This window comes from Giraffa tippelskirchi, chromosome 10 (assembly GCF_054371585.1).
Source record: "Giraffa tippelskirchi isolate mGirTip1 chromosome 10, T2T-mGirTip1v1.2.pri, whole genome shotgun sequence".
NCBI classification, from domain to species: Eukaryota; Metazoa; Chordata; class Mammalia; order Artiodactyla; family Giraffidae; genus Giraffa; species Giraffa tippelskirchi.
Window position 1 is genome coordinate 106,112,616 of NC_137284.1, and position 12,272 is coordinate 106,124,887.

General features: G+C 41.7%; 1 protein-coding gene across 1 annotated transcript in view; it reads left to right on the plus strand.

Annotated features, from left to right (window-relative positions):
- The first annotated feature begins 9,559 nt into the window (after positions 1-9,559).
- Positions 9,560-12,272, plus strand: part of AOAH (acyloxyacyl hydrolase) — a 176,446-nt gene continuing 173,733 nt past the window's right edge. Inside the window, exon 1 of the mRNA XM_081534203.1 lies at positions 9,560-10,077. Coding sequence (XP_081390329.1) covers positions 9,951-10,077 — 127 coding nt within the window. The 5' untranslated portion in view covers positions 9,560-9,950. The remainder of the gene's footprint in view (positions 10,078-12,272) is intronic.

Genomic DNA, 12,272 nt, shown 5'->3' on the forward strand with positions numbered 1-12,272 from the left:
TCCAATGTATAATCATTAGGGATTTGATTTAGGTCATACCTGGAATAGTCTAGTGGTTTCCCCACTTTCTTCAATTTAAGTCTGAATTTGGCAATAAGGAGTTCATGATCTGAGCCATAGTCAGCTCCTGGTCTTGTTTTTGCTGACTGTATAGAGCTTCTCCATCTTTGGCTGCAAAGAATATAATCAATCTGATTTTGATGTTGGCCATCTGGTGATGTCCATTTGTAGAGTCTTCTCTTGTGCTGTTGGAAGAGGGTGTTTGCTATGACCCGTGTGTTCTCTTGGCAAAACTCTATTAGCCTTTGCCCTGCTTCATTCTGTACTCCAAGGCCAAATTTGCCTGTTACTCCAGGTGTTTCTTGACTTCCTACTTTTGCATTCCAGTCCCCTATAATGAAAAGGACATCTTTTTTGGGTGTTAGTTCTAGAAGGTCTTGTAGGTCTTCATAGAACCATTCAACTTCAGCTTGTTTGGCGTTACAGGTCGGGGCATAGACTTGGATTACCATGATATTGAATGGTTTGCCTTGGAAACGATCAGTGATCATTCTGTCGTTTTTGAGATTTCATCTAAGTACTGCATTTCGGACTCTTTTGTTGACCATAATGGCTACTCCATTTTTTCTGAGGGATTCTTGCCCACAGTAATAGATATAATGGTCATCTGAGTTAAATTTACCCATTCCAGTCCATTTTAGTTCGCTGATTCCTAGAATGTCGACGTTTACTCTTGCCATCTCCTGTTTGACCACTTCCAATTTTCCTTGGCTCAATCATATTTAAATAAATTGATTTGCCATATGGCACTTGGGGTCCACGGCGAGTCCACAGAATGTAAACTCAGTGCGGGTGGGAATCTGTGAGGTTTCTTAACTTCCATGCTTGCAACAGCACCTGGTCATAAGGTGCTCAGTAATAGATGATCAATAACTGTGGTGAATAACTCAATGAAGAGTTTTCTAGAACTCTATGAAGACTGTGGATCCAGTCAAATCAGGCTGACTTTTTAATTTCTTTGACAATTAATAGGAAATATATTTGGTTTTATTTAAAAGCCACATATTGGCACTAAATCAAACATTTTCATATTTTATTATAATTGTTTTCATGCTGAATGTCTGAAAACTGTTTACTGAAAAATCTTGTCTTTGATCAATACAGTATTTTCTTATATTTTTATTAAAATTTACATATGAAAGAAAATGCAGAGAAAGGACCACTACTTGATTCTTTCCATTAATAATCATGTAATTTAAGATCTCTGACTCCAGGGAAATAAAAGATCTAAGTTTCAGAGCTAACAATGCAAGGATTAAAGCTTTCTGCTGTTGCTTATTGAGAATGAACTAGTTCCTGCATGGTGGAATTCAAGGACGTCGTTCATGGTGCTGTATGCTAATGGGATTGTCTTTGGTATAGCTGGTTGAAGCCTGGCACAGATCATTCCCACATGGGCATCTTGAGTCAGGCCCACCTTTTAAACCCACAGGTCTGTTTTAAAGTCTGAGCACTTTCTCACATCAAAGAGTGGAAAAGAAATTTCTAAATCAAAAACTAAGTGGATTTCTTATCTCATGGTCTGCAGCTATAAGGTATTCTAACCTCCTGGGAGAGATATCTCACTAGAGCTTTTAAAATGAGGTGCCAGATGGTTGCTTCACCTCCACTGGGCAGTTTGCACAGAGATGCTTCAAAGGAGCCATGTTACAGGAAACACCCAGTTAGATGGTCCCATTCTTTTTGACTTGAGTACTGGGAGGATAGAGGTGTCGGTGTGACAGAACAGTGAGATGGTGTCTTCCGAGAGGCTAAACCACTCCTGAAATGTATTCCAGCAAAGCAGAAAACACCAGGGGAAGCAGATGGTCTAATTAATGACTTCGGGAGAAGACAGAGGGATAAGGGTCTGAAGAAGGGTCACTCTTGATCAGAGCAAACTGGGCAAGTTCATAGTTTGCAGAGAAATCAACTCTGCCATCTTATTACAGAAGCATGATAAATCGGGAGGAAGTTGCATGACTGTAGACTTCTCTCTCTGACAACATAACACTCTTGCTTCTTGTTTTTTTTGCTACACAGTTATGGGACTGCCTTTCAAATCCTAACTTGGGTGCTCAGCCGCCTTTGCATCCTTTGCTGATATGATTCTGCAGCATTTGCACTAGGGTTTAGTTCTGAACACAAAATTATATGCCTTTAATGCTTTTCCTTTTGCATAATACTCCTGAGAACATGCTAAATAATGTCATCTGTTCCACTGTATTGCCATAATATCTTTAAATCTCTCATAGCATTTTTTATAATATCTTTAAAGTTTTTCTTTTGGCTTGCTCCCCCTTTCTCCCTCATGATTCATTTATTGAATACCTGCCACGAGTAGGTGCATACTCCATAGTGATAGAGCTAAACAACTTGCCCTCAGCATCCAATGGTGGGGGTAGGGGGGAAGAAGTATCAGATGCCCACAGTAATGTCCAGGCTACAGAGGCAAGGGCCAGTGGAGGCTTGTCTGAAGTGTCTTGCTAACAATGAGGGTGGATCAAACACTTGTGTTTGGCAAGGGACACAGAAGGCTTTTGAGAAGAGGTAAACTTGAACAAAAAGGAGAAGTTGTCCTGGAAGATAAGGAAAAGGATATTTCAGGCAGAGTAAAAGTTCATGCAAAGGTACTGAGGCATGAACAGCTGGGCACATCTAGGGACAACACTGGTAATTTGATGTCAGCAGAACATAGGACACATGGGAAAGTGATGAGAAATGTGACTGAAGGGATGAAGTCTCAAAATGATGAGAAGACTTGTGAGCCCTTCCAAAGAATTCACTCTTTATTTGCTGGACCATAGGGAACCATGATGGGTTGTAAGCATCAGGGTAATACGATCTGCTATGTTTTTGACTAAGATTACTATTTTTCTTCAACTCTAATTTCATCTTTAACAAAACTCCTTGTATCTTTCTTTTTCTCTAAAAGCCCATATTATCTTAACATAAGGTCATTCATGGATATATTTATTCTGGTTTTTTTTTTTAATCTATTAAAGTATATTCATCCTTCCCTTTGCTTCCCTTCCATCACCTTCCCTTTGGAAGCACTTGGCAGGAGTTTGGATGTGGATTTGGATGCAACATTGTAAGAACTTGCTCTGTGCCAGATACTGTGTGAAGCAATTTCATGATCTTCTCTCCTCTCGCCTTACTCTCTGTCCACTAATTCTTGACACAGTGACTGGGGATACCAGGGAGAGATCTTTGAACCGAATGCAGAACTCCAAAGAAGCCTGTAATAGACTGCTCTGAACTCATTGTGTGCATCTGGGGGCTCATGCAGTAAAATAGTACACACTTAGCTCAAGACATGGCAACTCACTCCAGTATTCTTGCCTGGAGAATCCCAGGGATGGAGGAGCCTGGTGGGCTGCCGTCTGTGGGGTCGCACAGAGTTGAACACGACTGAAGCGACTTAGCAGCAGTAGCAGCAGCTCAAGACAAGTTCTCGAGGTCTCCTTATATTTAGCCATTTTGCCTCTGAGATCATTCTGCAGCTGCAATGTCCTACATCTTCCACATGCACCTTGAAGCTGCTTTTAGCATTTTGTTCATGGTTAGCTTGAAGCTTAGTGAATTTTATTTACACTTCTTTCGTGAAAATATCCCCAGAAGAGATTTAACTAATCCATATTTTTTAAATGTAGTGGCAAACTCCCCAGTAAGTCAGGACCCTGGCTTACTCCCGACAGCCCCCTGACCATAGGTTAGCCTGTCTCATTTCAGTCTCAGCTGTGATTTTCATGAAAGTTTTTGCCAATATGTTTTTCCATGAGCTGTCCAGGACAAGAGTTAGAGAGAAGAGTGCCTTTAGGGAGCATCTGCTATCCATATTTTAAAGAAAACACCACTGGGAAGAATAGGGCAAGTCAATGTGCCTCATTCCATCTTTCAAAAGCTCATAATGCAAGGTAATAAAACATATTCAATTGAGAAAAAAATATTCATGTATGTTTATGTATAACACACATGGTAGACAGTTGCCTCCCAATAATTCTCTTTCTCCTTCTGCTTATAACTCTGGATTTTCGCTGAGCATGTTGCTATCAGAATAAAGACCACCTGCCTCCAGATTTCTTAAGTTAGGAGGGGTTACATGACTTATTTCCCAGCATCCCTGGTATCCATGTGTGGCCAATGAGATGTATGCAAAAGTGTTGGGAAGATTTGGAAAGAAGCTCTTTATAAAGAAAGGTGTAAGCTTCACTAGCCTTCTGCTTTCTTCTATTGCTGCTCTGGAACATAGACATGATGGCTGGAACTCTAGCAGTCATATTAGGTCTAAAATTTTCTGCCCTACTAATTCTAGGATAGTCAAACAGAAAATTAGAAGCTTGGGTGCCTGAAGACACCATGGGAAAACCTCAACAGCCCTAAACTCCCCACTCTGAACTTTTATCTAAAAATGTAAAAAAAAAAAAAAAAAAAAAGAATGAATGAATGTGCTTCAAGCTTATTTCACCTGTTTATTTTATTCTGTTTTATGCCTTCGAACTCTACACTTTGCAGATCTAGGTAAAACTAGTTTAAGCCCATATTCCCCCCAGTCTATAGCATATGGGAGTCTAAAGCATATGAGACTATCTATAACACATGAAAATCCAAAGCCCTCCCCAAGATACCCGTGAATCCCTGAGTATATAAACTCCTGGTCCCTCTGCCCCTGCACCTGTTACCACCTGTGCCTTCTTTGCTCTGCCCAGCTCTGATCCAAACATGAAACTCATTTCCTCATTGATTTCCACAAGAATCCATTCAGAATCTAGGCAAAGCATCATCTCTCACATGGCACAGCAAACAACTTCCTCTTCATATCACAACTTCCTATTTGCTCAGGGTTTTTTGTCACCCCCGTGTCCCAGCACTTCTCTGTTGGCTCTTCAGTCAGCAAGACCCTGTATCTCATCTGATTCTGCTTCTCCCTTCTCTGCTCCTATTTCCTTCCTTTTACATCGTGTCCAAATTTTACTGCCTCACTGATGAAAAGCAACTCACGTGCCACAGTTCCTTTTCCCAAATTTACTGTCAGCTGACTGGCAGACAAAAGAAGTTCTATTTAATAGAATTCACTCTCCTTAGAAGGCAGTTGTAGTTATAAATGGCATACCTCTGCCAGCAAGTGTGAATGTATCTCTAAAAGTCAATGAGGGATATGATTAATGGGGAGCAGGAAAGGAGTGCTGGAGTACAGAACACATTGTATGTCTGGGTCACAGGGTTGCTGCCATTGCTACATTGTTAACACATGGAGGATCACTGGCTTATTTTCTGGTGGGTGTCTCTTCCTGCTGGAAGTTACCAGTGTACCTCTTGGGGTGATTTTCCACATTCTTTCCTATCATGTGGATACTTCCTACAATATATCTGCAAGTTTCTCTCCCTCCACTGATAATACCCATGGCTGGCCACTCCTCTAGTGTGTTCTGAATTACTACTTTGTATCTACTTAAGTACATTCCTAAAATGGACATCCCTTTAAAGGTTCTGAGAAGATATACAAAGTAAAACATGCTAAAATTCCAATACTGGAGAAGGATAGTGTTAATTCATTGTTAGTTTTAAATGTATCTAAAACTTACTGTTAGTTTATTTTAAATTCATGTTGTCTCTGTAATCCTCATAATTTTCCTATAATATTTGGCATGATATAACCCATTCTATAGTTAAATAAGCTGATACTCAGAGAGGTGGATCAGCTTGCCCAAGAACATACAGTAAGCGCTGAAATCATAATGAAGATGAAAGCTCACCTGATCCTAAGCCCAAAATGCTTTTTAAAAACAATTTTATTTATCTATTTATTTATTTTTGGCTGTGCTGGGTCTTCATTGCTGTGCAGGTTTTCTTTCAGTGCAGTGACAGGGGACTACTGTCTAATTGCAGTGCAGTCTCATTGCTGTGGCTTTTCTTGTTGCAGAGCACAGGCTCTAGGGCACGTGGACTTCAGTAGTTGCAACTCCTGAGCTCCTGAACACAGGCTCAATAGCTGTGGCACATGGGCTTAGTTTCTCTGGGCATGAGGGGTCGTTCTGGATCAGGAATGTCTCCCGCATTGGTGGGGGGATTCTTTACCACTGAGTCACCAGGGAAACCCCCACCCCCACCCCCCAGAATGCTTTTAATCAGCCGACATGCACCCTTGTCATGGATTAGTTTAGGATTTCCGTAGCAGGGAACAGGAGAGACTGAATAAAGGTAGAATAAATAAACTCTGACTGTGGAGGAGGGGCCGGCAAAGGATCTGGGCTTGCTTTGAACAGAGGGTCACCGCAGAGAATCCTGGGAAGCCAGAAGCAAGGAGACGGATCCCTGGCATCGGAAAGAGGAGAAAGTCAAAGCGAAGAGGCGCTTTTGAGAGAGCACCAGATTTTACAGTATCTCCTGTCACCCAGGTCAGTTTTGTTTTGGGTTTGCTTTGTTTTTCTGATTAAGGAACTTGCTGTGAATGAGGTGATTGAGGCCAGTTCAGTTCGAAAACTAATCAGGAAGCATATTCAGACAGAACAAGCGAGAACAAACCACCGGTGTTACATTCAAGAATTTATAAACCCTCAGCCTTCTGCAGCAGGACAGACTGTGATTCGAATCCAAACTCTCCTCGTGAAGTAAGTAACAAAGTGCTTCAAAGAAGAAATCTCATTTTCTAAAAACAGGTTTTGAGAAAATCAGAAATGGAGCCTCTGACAGCAGGGAGTCCTCAGGGGACATTATACAGGGTCCAACAAGGGTTTTTTTGTAAGAAGCCACACCATAGGTCCAGGGCCTTTCAGCAAGTTGTGCAGAGATTCTAGGCCATGGGCACCCAGTGCTCAGTGAGATGATCAGGGGAGATGAGACCAGGCAGTCCGAGAGAGCCTGTGCAAATGGTAGGGCCCACCACGTCCACCCCCACTTCCACGTCTACCTGGGCAGCCGGAGGGAGGGTTTGTTTAGCGGCGGCAGCGTATGGGCACATGCACTCCCCGCAGTATCAATTAGCAAGTCATTTCCTGATTTCTGTGTTCCTCTTTTGACCCTGCCAACTAAGAATTCACCCTTCAAGCATGAAAATCACCTCTGTTTAGGGAGACCCACTGTATTTTGACACTCCCCTACATCTGAGGAATTTCAGCCCTGGAAATGGCAAAGGACTGTCTCAACACTGCACAACTAAGCCCAGGTTTCCCAGTACAGCCTGCCCTGCCTGAAACCTAAGCATCCAGTCTGCCTCAGGACCACGATTCCAGGAGTGTTCGTGGGTGAAACTACCCAAGTTTGTGCACACATGACTATGGGTCTAAAACTTGCCCACAGTCTTACACTGAGAAATTTCCTTCACCCTGAGGTGACCCAGTCTGGCTCACAGCTATATACCTAGACTAAGAGACCCTTAGGAGGTCCAGTTTGTTGTTGTTGTTTAGCCACTAAGTCGTGTCCATCTCTTTGCAACCCCATGGACTGTAGCACTCCAGGCTTCTCTGTCCATGGGGATTTTGCAGGCAAGAATACTGGAACTGGTTGCGATTCCCTCATCCAGGGGATATTCCCAACCCAGGGATCAAACCGGCGTCTGCTGCATCATAGGCAGATTCTTTACTGCTGAATCACCAGGTAAGCCCCAGCAGGCCCAGAGCCTGTGCCACTGGCTCTTTCTGAAGTTATGCAAAGATTCCTCACCCACCTATTGTTAGCAAACTACCCTCTGTGTTCCTGGAGGGCTGCCCTGCACACAGATGGTGTTCAATAAGTGCAGCCTTCAATAAACGCAAGCAGTATCATTTTCCTATATCTTGACCTGCAACTAGTGTAAATGTCTTACAATAATTCTCTTGAAATCTGGCCTCGGGTGCAGATTTCATCATATTCCTGCTGGGATAGTAACCAAAGCTTTGTTTTATCAAACACTTCTTGCATGGCATACTGCTTTATAGTGTGAATCCATTGTCTATTTTAGTCCTTCCAGGAATACTGAGAAATGTTATTATTATCCCAACATAAATGAGGAAATCAAAGTTTAGAAAGATTCCACCACTGGTCTAATACATGACCTAGAAGTGAACATCAGACAGGGTAGTTGAACAAGTGACTTTTTGTCTTTGCAGGCAATGCTAGTAATAACTCTATTATTCTGCCTCCTCAGGAATTCTCTAGAATTTCCCTAGGTCCTGACCCCTCTGATGGTCCTGGTGACCTCTAGAGCTTCCCTTGGCCACAGGGTCAGGGACCTTGCAAACCAGCAGCTCAGTCTCAAAGGAAGCAAAGTGCCCATGATGAGCAAAGACATTTGTGGTAGTCATTGACCCAGCCAGTGCTGGGGACTTAAGGAGGGAAACACTCTGGTGTGTGTTGCAGATTCAGAGATTTGACAAATTGGCATTTGTTAAACTGATGCTTACACAAGGAACCTTCAAACCATAAAAATTGGTATCTCCTACATCTTAGAAAGAATACAACTCTAAAATTCTACCTGCTACTTAAAATGTTACTCCTTAAGTAAAAGTAGGGAGAGGAGGAGGAAAAGAAATCTCTACCAATTTTGATTTCTATTAAATGTTACTAGAAATATTATATTTAATTAAATATTTAAAACAACTAAAATAGTTTTTTATATTCTTATGTATTTGGCTGATCCCGGTCTTAGTCAGTGCATGTAGAATCTTTAGTGGCATGGGAACTCTTAGTTGCAGCATATGGGATCTAGTTCCCTGACCAGGGATAGAACCCTGGCCCCCTGCATTGAGATCATGGAATCTCAGCCACTGGACTGCCAGAGAAGTCCCTTGATAGCTTTATAAGATTTTATAAAGTTTATAACAAGCTTTTCTCAGAGCCTAAACAGGGAGAATGTTAATTGCTTGATCCCTAGGCCCATCTAGATTGTGGCCCTTTGCCCCAGTCCTCTTATCTTATTGGATAAGAAATGGCTTGTGACTTTGCTCTATCCTATTGTAGAACAAAGCAGTTAGATTATATGTCTTTATCTACAGTCTGGTTGAGTTTTCAGTTAGTTTTTTTTTTTCTTTTTCTTGGAAAAATAGCATTCAGTTCTCATCTTCAAAGTAGAAAATCAGTCTCTCAAAAATGAATGAATCATTCTCAGGTGAGGGATCTAAACATACTTTGAAGTTCTTCAGAAAAGAGATGTATCATACACAGCCAAATAAAAATGATTTGATTAATTTCAGCTCATCTTTTTTTTTATTAGATTGAAAATCCACCAGTGCCAACTGCCCCATGACTATCTCATTGTTCGTTTTCTGAACACCAACTAAAGGCCCTAGGAAAACTTGACCCTTGAAGGAATAATCCAATATCTCCAAAGGAAAGCGACTAGTTGACCAGAACATTCTTTAACCACCAAAGGAGTCCAGTCTCACCATATAAAACAGTTTAGAGCAAAACTATATAACTTCTGAATATAACAGATGGTAATTTCTACAGTCTGAACACTGCTGTCAAATTGCTAAAGTGTTGTGTGTTTGTGGTTGAGGTTTTCTTCTTCAGTTTTACTTTCAGTTTAGCTTTGTTTTGCAAGAAAGAAAGAGGAAGAGCTGCCTAACCAGGCCACAGGATGATTTCGGGAGGCTACAAGGTTCCTGGGGTTCACTGCCACTGACTTCAGCCAGCAAGTGCAAAAGCACTCTTGGCTGACTCAGCTGCAACCTGTGGCAGTTTTTCCTTCAGTTTGTAGCTTAGAAGGCTTGTGCACCCGGGGCTCCTCCAGCTCTTCCCAGACCCGAGCCGTGCGGCTCCCTCTCTGGGTTCTGCGTAGTGAAAAGTGTGTATGTGAGTGTGGTGTGTGTGTGTTAGAAGACAGGAGAGAAATGGAGAGAGACTAATCAGCTCTTGGGCCTCAACTTCAGCATCCTTCAGCCTGTAGCTTCTGTTGCCAGCCTGGAGTCTCCTAATATAATAGCTCCGAGATGAAGTCTCCTCGGAAAATCCTTATGGCTGCTCCTCTGTTTTTCCTCCTGACCCTTCACACCTTTGCCTCTTCAGGCTATGAAGACTGGCCTGACGCCAGACACTCCAATGGCCATGCCTGTGTAGGTAAGTAATTATTCTGTGCATTTTTTTTAAATTAGTTTATTTTCTATTTTTTTAACTTTACATTATTGTATTTGTTGTGCCATACATTGACATGAATCCACCATGGGTGTACATGTTTTCTCCTTCCAGAACCCCCCTTCCACCTCCCTCCCCATCCCATCTCTCCGGGTCATCCCAGTGCACCAGCCCCGAGCACCCTGTATCATGCATTGAACCTGGACTGGCGATTCGTTTCACATATGATAATTTACATGCTTCCATGTGCATTTTTTTGTTAAAACAAACTCAACTGTTTTTACTTCTTATTTACTTCTTTTTTAATATATGAATTTATTTATTTATCTTTGGCTGCACTGGGTCTTCGTCGCTGTGCTCAGACTTTCTCTAATTGCGGTTAGTGAGGGCTACTCTGCAGTCGTGGTGTTCTGGCTTCTCATTGCAGTGGCTTCCCTTGTTGCAGATCATGGGCTCCTCAGGTTTAGTAGTTGTGGAGTGCTTGCTTAGTTGCCATGAGACATGTGGGATCTTCCTGGACCAGGGATCAAATCCACGTCCCCCGCATTAACAGGCAGATTCGTAACCACTGAACCACCAGGGAAGTCCTATTCTGTGTATTTTTAATGTGAACATCATGGGGTCAAATTCTTGGCTTTCATAGAAAACCACCTATTTAATGATATCCATGGCCAAAAGAGTCCAGTTAACGTATCAATAACTTCACTAGCAGAGAAAAATTTTGAGTCTTAAAGTAAGCATTCACTCTGTATCCAAATATGTGTATATAGAAGTGTGCTATATAGTTGCTAGCTTGAATTAAAAGTTTTCCACCTCATTGGTGATTGAAATCTTTTCCCCCTGGATGGCAGCTATAACAGCCTAAAATTCTCAACTGCTTTTCAGGACAACAGGCAGCATTACATATCAGAAAGAAGGTAGACTTTGACCTTTGAACTGCTGCCACGCCCCCCTCCTCCTCTGCTCCATCCTGTACAATCTGAAACTTTGAGCAATTTACTTAACACTTCACTTCCATGCCTCTGCGTTACCGATGAAATGAGGCACATAATACCCACTTCATGGGGATGCTGTGAGAATTGAGATCATACATGTAAATTTATGGTGTTTGCACACAGTAAGGATTCAGCAATCTTTAGTTTTGTTCTTTCTGTCAGTGAGTCCAGAGTTGGCAATAAACAGACAGTCACCTGAAAACATTGAACACTGGCTGAGATATGGCTCTTTTCACTTAACTTTCATTGAAGTATTTTATTTCCAAGTTGTTGTTTGGTGTTTTTGTTTGGTTGTTGTTGTCGTTGTTTTGAAGAGGAGTAAAAGTAGGGTAAAACCTTTGATATTCATATCATATCTGGAGATTCCCAACAGGCTTTCACAGGGTCAGTCCATGGAGCCAAAGTATGAGTAGTAATTATTCAATGAGCAGATCCCAAAATAAAATCCTGGTTTAAGAAGCCAGGAAAAGAACTCGAGGGATAAATATAGTGGCCATCTCTTACAAATGAAAAGTTTGGATACAGAGTGTGACACATGAAATATTTCTGGAGACTGTAGAGAAAATATCTGATTTAGTCCTATTTCCTGAAAAAAAAAAAACCATGATTTCCAGTCAATATACATGGTAAAGAAGACATCCCTGGTTTCAAAGTCTTCTTTTAAATTAAAACCTTAAGACCCAGATTCCATGAGAATATATTCTCCACAGGCCTGGAAGCAGAGATCTGTGGCCCCACTGGAAACATGCCTAGGAGGTTGTCCCCACTCAATATTTGGTTCCATCCAATAATTATTTACCACCTTCTATTTTCTCAAAACAAATACCTAAAGCTTATAAAACAGAAATGCTCTTGAGAAAGGCTTAAGTGAAATCAGTTTTACTTCTAGGATGGTTGAACTGAGATACTTGGTCTTTCACTTCCATAAAGTGGACATAATATACTCATTTCCTTTCCTGCCCCATTCCCAATGAGGCATAGAGAGTTAGCAAGAGGTGTTGAGGGGATCCTAGGATGTGGTTGTTTTGATTATATATTACCGCAAAACAAATTTTAAAATAACCATTTTGTCATACCACAATTTTGTGGGTCAAGTGTGCGCCTTCAGCAGTTGTGGCGGTGGGAGGTATCTCCTGAAAGGGGACCTGAGGATGCCCTTAGTCACTGGCCAAATGTGGAAGTGTC